The sequence below is a fragment of the Nicotiana tabacum genome, chromosome 3, assembly GCF_000715075.1.
Source record: "Nicotiana tabacum cultivar K326 chromosome 3, ASM71507v2, whole genome shotgun sequence".
NCBI classification, from domain to species: Eukaryota; Viridiplantae; Streptophyta; class Magnoliopsida; order Solanales; family Solanaceae; genus Nicotiana; species Nicotiana tabacum.
Window position 1 is genome coordinate 58,097,265 of NC_134082.1, and position 7,374 is coordinate 58,104,638.

The 7,374-nt window shown below is 35.2% G+C and overlaps 1 protein-coding gene across 1 annotated transcript; it reads left to right on the top strand.

The window, feature by feature from the left end:
• The first annotated feature begins 1,098 nt into the window (after nt 1-1,098).
• LOC107789856 (ras-related protein Rab5-like) lies at nt 1,099-5,812 on the top strand. Its single transcript, XM_075249457.1, has 7 exons — nt 1,099-1,255; nt 1,375-1,452; nt 1,546-1,713; nt 2,813-2,861; nt 3,100-3,173; nt 3,804-3,897; nt 5,420-5,812. Exons 1-7 carry the CDS (start codon nt 1,217-1,219, stop codon nt 5,518-5,520), a joined length of 603 nt encoding a protein of 200 aa, XP_075105558.1. The 5' UTR covers nt 1,099-1,216; the 3' UTR covers nt 5,521-5,812.
• The last annotated feature ends 1,562 nt before the right edge of the window (nt 5,813-7,374 follow it).

The window sequence follows — 7,374 nt, forward strand, 5'->3', positions numbered from 1 at the left end:
CAAAGACTGCATATGTAAGCTTTCAATTTTCTTTAAGTGTCATAATTTACTTTTATAAGAATTTTTAAATAGTATTTTAATTTAAAATAATATAGGGTCGCCACCAAAGTAACGTGGAGGACTTCATTCGTAGTCAGCCAGCTGATGAATCAGGCAAGCTAACCCAACCTTCGGACGAGGATGCTGAAAGAATATGGTTGGAGGTTGTTGGCGGTCCAAAATAGGAGAAGGTATACGTGATTCCTATGAAAAAATTCTATCGCTTTAGGTGTGAAATGCAAGGAATAGGGACTTCCTTATAGAGCGAGGAACTTAATTGGGAGAGCCTCTCGGCTATGCGGGAGACAATATTAAAGCTTACATCTGAGCTAGAAGCGGCCAAGGAAAAAGAAAGGCTTAGAGATGCTCAATTCCTTGATATGCAAGCTCAGATCAGAACTCTTCTTTCTACTGGAGCTTTTCCGTTGCCCCGGTCTCGTGAGTCATCGTTAGAGGCTTGACCTCCACGTGATTGTTTCTCCCGTCTTCCTCGTGATCATTTCTCCCTTACTCCCCGTAATCGTTCTCCCCGTCCTCCACAAGACTGTTCTCTATATCGTCTTGTAGATGAAAGTTCATCAGATGGTGATGATGTTATAGAAAATACCCCTTGACCAATACTTTCATATACTTTGAACTACACTAATAAAACTAGTTTTGAATTAGATTGAACAATTTTTAATTTGTTGTAATTAGTTTTTGCTTAGTTTTGGATTTTGATATTCAATTGAGCTTTAATTTGTTAGTTTTAAAGTATTAATTGGATGTTTGGTTATTGTTGGATATTTGGTTGGATTTGTGGTGAATTGGGGATTGTATAAGGTGAATTGGTGATTATTAGATGTGAATTGGGGGTATTGGTATACTGTTATACTGGGTATATTGTTGTTGTTGTAATTGGTGGTGGGTGGGCTTTCGTTGTGTAAAGATCCAATAATTAGCCGGCCCAACTAGTTTTATTAGTCAGATGAATGGACAAGAAAAGTCCAAAGAAAAGGAGTTCTTCGGCCTTCAAGTTTTGTTTAGGCCTTCTAGCTTACGTCAGGCCCCAAGCTAAGCTCTTTATTTATCCGCGTCAATTTTCCACTTCTTTCCAACCGTCTCATCAATTACGTCTCTTACTCAATACCTCTGAAAGACTCTGTAAATTCTTCATTTTTACCTTCCTCATTTGATCATGGCGTCAACCGGTCACAATAATCTCAATGCAAAACTCGTAAGTCTGATTCATGCATGCATCAATTCCTCCTTTTTATTGCTTCTGTTAAAAGCTTTTTTCTTCTCTATCAATCATTTATGGATTAAATTTGATGGTGAGTTTAATTGACTGTTCAGGTGTTATTAGGGGACATGGGAGCTGGTAAATCAAGCTTGGTTATACGATTCGTCAAGGGTCAATTCCTTGAATTCCAGGTATTTTTCTTTCTTAACAAGCCTTCAAATTTTGACTTTTTAGGGGTTTTTCCCCTAGTTCTCAAGTTCATGTAATTTTGTTGATGATCACAGGAATCGACGATCGGAGCAGCGTTCTTTTCGTCAACGGTGTCAGTTAACAATGCTACGGTGAAGTTTGAGATCTGGGACACTGCTGGTCAGGAGAGGTACCACAGCTTAGCGCCTATGTACTACAGAGGTGCTGCAGCTGCTATCATCGTGTATGACATCACAAGCACTGTAAGATTCTTTTTATCAACAACTACCATTCAATCCATAACTAGTTGGAGTCAGCTATATATAGCACTCCCTTCACGTCGTGTTGTTTGACTAGACACGGGATTCAAGTTAAAAAGAAAAACTTTTGAACCAAATCTTAGATATTGTTGTGATTGTAAATTATATCATTAAGGGGTCAAATGAGAAGTTTATAGTTAAATTATTTCTAAATATAGAAAAGTATCTTTTTTCGAACTAAAAAGGCAAGTGCATCGTATAAATTGGGTCAGAGAGAGTAATATTTATTCAGCTCATTGGTCTGCTTCAACTTGTTCCACATGGATTACGATGAGGATTGCTAAAGGGCTTATAACTATCCCACCTGATCAAGTTAGTCTCATGGGTTCGGCCCTCATGTTCAGTCTGCTAATCAAATAGCAATTGAATGGGTCTTATGAATGCAATAATTTTGGCTTTATACTAGTTGCCTGAATGCATTGGTATTGCAACGTGAAAAGGAATAATAGAGTAATCGGGAACAGAGGTAGCTTCATTTTGTGCATTAGCTTGCAAGAACTGCATTTATGCTTGTTCTTCACTTACTTGTTCTCTTTATGCTTTTATGGACATTTTTGGACCCTGGAGAGCAGCTGGGCTTGAGTGGATGAAAGTAGTAGTTTGATTTGTCATTCATGTTGAATTAGGACTACAGGCAGAATATTTGTTCATGTTTGCTTTTGCTTTCCCTTTGTCGATTTTGCTTCTGCATAATTATCATTATCATCAGGGTTGGAGCTAGAAATTTCAATTCAAGGGGGGTGGGGGACAATTATAAAGTCTTAAACAATTTAAGTTAGCGTTTTTCTCTTAGGAATGGCCGTTTCACTAAAATTGTAAAAAAGTTATTAAAATCTTAAGGAGCTAGAAGATCATTTTCCTAAATTTCATTTGTTCGGCGTCTTACGGCCAACACTTGGCAATGGGCAGCATCACGCATGTTTATCTAACTCTTTGCTGTGCATGTGTGCTGTCTAATTGTGTGTGCCTATGTCTATGCATGTCAATTTAGATAATATCATTTTCATTCTTGGTGTAATCTTCTTTTACCTTCTTAATTTAGGAATCATTTGCACGAGCAAAAAAATGGGTTCAAGAGTTGCAGAAGCAAGGTGCTTATCTCTCAAGTTATCTACTTTATTCGAATCGAGAAGTTCGAATATTCTTTCTTTATCAGTTTATTGCAAACAATATAGAGATCTACAAACATCTTTTTTATCCATTTCTCTGTGTTGTCCTGTACTCCATTACTTTATTTCCTTATGACTCAAATAAGGTTATTAAAGGTATCACAACTTCATCTGAATATATTTTTCGGTAAAGTGAAGTAATTTTTTAACAATTGCACAGGTAATCCCAACATGGTCATGGCTCTTGCTGGAAACAAAGCCGATGTGGAAGATAAGAGGAAGGTGACTGCAGAAGTAAGTGTTTTCTTTCTTTCTTTCTTTCTTGTGGCCTTGTGGGTATACGTGGTGACGCCTACCATATTCTTATTTGAGGTTACTTTGATTGCATTGCACTTTGTCCAACCATCTGATTGGAAGCACAGTTCTTGTATTGATTTCATCATATTGTGTCTGGTCTCAATTCTATAGTATAGTTCTACACATTTCCTATCTCTAGACTGTTATGGAATTTGTAAAAAGTAGTTATGAATGTTCTCATTTTGTCTATTTAAGTTTTAGGACAGGTGTTTATTATTCATTGAGGATAACTGATTTTTGACAGAGAAACATGTTACTGGCCTCTAGATACCTGGTTCAAATAATGTAAAACTGAAACACTCATTGTTGTGGTCTGTGGGAATCAACTTGTGCAATCCAGAGCTAAAGGAAAAGTCTGCTGGCTTTCCTTTTTCCGAAATGCTATTCTATAATTGAGTTTTTTGCAATTAAAAGATATGTAATCAGAACTTGGCATTTGTTATTAATAACTTATTCTACTGGGTTAGTCACTTTCCATTTTCTAAGATATACCATTAATTGGTTAGTTAAATTTCTTGGCTGTTTTGTGGTTCCTGATATATAGTTTTCTTGATACGGCTTTCGCAGGAAGCACGCCTGTACGCAGAGGAAAACGGTCTTTTTTTCATGGAAACCTCTGCCAAAACTGCTACCAATGTCAATGATATTTTCTACGAAATAGGTATATTCCATTGTTTTGTTGGTGTGCATGTTTCCTTTTATTGGTCTCTTTGTTTTTCATCTGTTCTTTTCAATGGCTTATGCCACAGTAGGTGAAACATTCTACTACTCAGGCTTCTGAAATTTGACTGTGTAATTCAAATGTACAGGGTCAGTCTTGTCTTATAGGTTTCCTTGTTATCCTTGTGCTATGCAATACTCAGTTTTTGTGGGCATAGTTTTAAGGAATTGTCTGGCCGGCAACATTCACCCTCTCTTAAAATATAAAAGATGTTTGTTGGCTTATGTTTACTAGTTGCAGTAGTTGCTAAAAAGCTCAGCAGTGTTCTTTCCTTTTTCTTTTCTTTGGGTAAGACTTTGGGTATTTTACTTGCACAAAAAAAAAAGCCTTAGTTTTAGCACATGAGACATATATGTCGGATTTCTGACTGGAAAAATCAAATGGTTGCAAATTGTTACAAGTACTAGCTTCTTGAGGCAAACAGGACTCCAATGGCTAAATGGTTCCAAAGCATAGTGTGAGAGCTACATTGCACTCTTCTGGATATATTAGAGACTTCTCCGGTGCCATTTGATTTTGCTATCTCTCAGCTCACTGTATGATAACCCTTTTTAATCCAACCATATTATAGGTCGGTTCTGTGTAATCTCATCTACGTTCTAACTGATCTGGGAGTGAATGAGAAGCTTGTCCTGGAATACATAAATGGTTATTCGAACAGTAATTTAGCAATCCTAGCATGCATCTCTTATTGATTCAAACTTGAACTAATCCCAGCTGATGTTAACTGCAATATGTAAATTTCCTAACAAATTTCATGCTACATGAATCGCAAGATTGTGTACATTCATTTATGTCAGTTACAAGCGTATGCTCTTGTCACATGAAGAAAACTATAAGATTTTGCAAAAGCAGTGTTTTGTATTGATTAATAAATGTCCCCTCAGCTTAGCTCCTCGCATAATTGGTGGTAAATCTTACTTTTTGCTCTGTGAACCTAAGTTATCCATGTTATAGGTAGCTCTTATAAATCCTGGGATGTTTTTGGTTAATGCGCTGATCACCTACTGCTTGAGAAATTGCAAATGGTCTTCACTAATTTGATCTATTTCACTGATGGATTGGTTATCTGCTAATTCAACCTAACAAAAGTTAAAGGTGCATACCTGAATACTTTGGTACCTGCACTTAAACGTTACTAACACAATGCACCCTGACATGTTTTTCAGAGCTTTAGTGTGCTTCAAACCAAGATGTCCAGTTTAGGCTAGCTTCAATGTCAGTCATTGAGTACACTCTAGATTTGGTATACAATTGGACCACATGACATTATTTAGGAATTCTCTTTTTGGGACAATGACTACATAATTGCGTCCATTTGTTCTTGTTTATGTTTTATATTTTGGTTGTTACTTCCTAGACCGTGCTTTTAGGAGGTCTCTCACTTCTATTTTGCATGTCAGAGAAGTTAAATTTCTCTTTAGTTACCTGCTGCCCTAACTTCTGAGTTGGAATCCTACAGCTAAACGGTTGCCTAGAGCTCAACCTGCACAAAATCCGGCAGGAATGGTACTAATTGACAGACCAGCGCAGGGATCAAAAGTTGCATCATGCTGTACTTAAGTATTATCATCTCTATCGCTCCATTCATTCCGTGAACATCACCCATCATTTCCAGACGTTGCTTGCTTTTCATGCTGTGCTGGTACTGGGTTTGAAGTCAGGAAAATGGGAGCCGCGTTGTTTACTCTGAAATACCCAGTAGAATATGTAGACTATGTACTCTTTTGTTTGTTTAGTCTGTAAATAGTTGGAATTTCCTACGACCTCTTACCCCCAACTTATCATTGATAATTGGACCCTGTTACTCCCAAAAAACTATGTATAGCAGTATAGGTTAATAAGTTTTGCCCAATTAAGTTAAGATTGGAGCAGCAGAACTCAAATGCATATTGCGAGGCAGTGATTAGATAATAAAAAATTTAAAAAAGATTCGTTTAAGGTCAAGATGATTGTAACTGAAATTAATCCGCTTGATAGAAACCATTGTTTTAAAAGGGGGAGCGTCCGGCGGAGCATTTTACTTGTTACTAGTTTTAGAATACGTGCGTTTGCACGTGAAAATTGCGTCTCTTAATAAAAGAGTTGTATATACTAAGTATAAACTATGTATAATAGAAAAACGTCCAAATAAATGCTACATGTATTTAAATGAAAAAATGAGCGTAATTATATTTTAGCGCGATAGAAATTAAAACTATTAGATATTTATAAGAATATCAACAAAAAAAAAAAAAATTGGATGGTATTAGTGCCACTTTTTTATCTTGTGCTTTAGTACGACAATGTCTGCATTTCAACTAAAAAGTACATAATAATAACTATATTTCAGTAATAATTCCTGAATTTGGAGAGCTGTTGCTTTTTCGAACATTTATGTACTACTAATATGTGTAGTAGATATATGAACTTTCCTTCACAAGCTTATTAAGAAAAATGGAGGGTACAATCTAAAGGATAAAGAATTACAATTTTACCTCTGAAATTCTACCTTTGGTATATTTTACCCTTAAACATCATATAGCGAGTCAATAGGTTTTCATGCATAAATTTTTGGAGCGTGGAAAAATTAGTTTATTTTGAGAAATATTTTTTTTAAAGTGCTTTTTTAAAATTACTTTTGGTGAGAAGCAATTTTTGTTTAGCTAATTAATTTGAAAAACACTTCTAAGCAGCAATAAATGTTTGGTCAAACTTTTAAAAAGTATTTTCAAGTGTATTTTCTCAAAAGTGCTTCTCAAAAAAGTGCTTCTGAGAAAAATCTACTTTTTTTTTGTTTCTCCAAAATTGTTTCTGCTTCTAATCAAAAGCACTTTTTTTTATTGGAGAAGCTTGGCCAAACATGCTATAAATCTCCCCGTAAGGTTATAATTTCAGGATCATACCTGAAACTTACAATTAAATATTATATCAGTTGTATTAACTACCTTGGATTCAATTAATAATTATTTATCGTAATAAATGAATAAGTTAAACTAACTTCTAACTTACGTTTCATTTCGTTAATATTATTTCTCTTTATTTCTTTTTTGCTTCTCCAAGGGAGGCCTAAACTCTCACTAAAATATCAAGTACGTCTGCAAAAGATATTAAAAGAAAATATATTTAAGTTAGTAATAAATTATTAAGTAAATAGAGGTAGAATATTATTCATTCATTTAATATAAAATTAATCGATGAAATGTGAAGAAATTAAATGAAACCAAAAGAAATCACCCGATATTTTCCCTTGGCGCATTGGACTACCTCTTCGAATGAAACATAACCTTTTGAAGAACTAATGGTATAAAATTTATTATTGCAATCTTTTGACTATGCTATCTTTACAAGGTAGGGGTAAATTCTGCACATACACTATCCTCCCTAGATCCTACTTGTGGATCGTGCAAAGTATATTTTTGTTATTGTTGTTATTTG

What these genes read in the sequence shown, in the direction of transcription:
- LOC107789856 (XM_075249457.1), top strand. Translation starts at nt 1,217, where the DNA reads ATGGCGTCAACCGGTCACAATAATCTCAATGCAAAACTC. An exon ending in ATAATCTCAATGCAAAACTC is followed by an intron (nt 1,256 to 1,374) that starts GTAAGTCTGATT and finishes TTGACTGTTCAG; the next exon opens with GTGTTATTAGGGGACATGGG. An exon ending in TCAAGAGTTGCAGAAGCAAG is followed by an intron (nt 2,862 to 3,099) that starts GTGCTTATCTCT and finishes ACAATTGCACAG; the next exon opens with GTAATCCCAACATGGTCATG.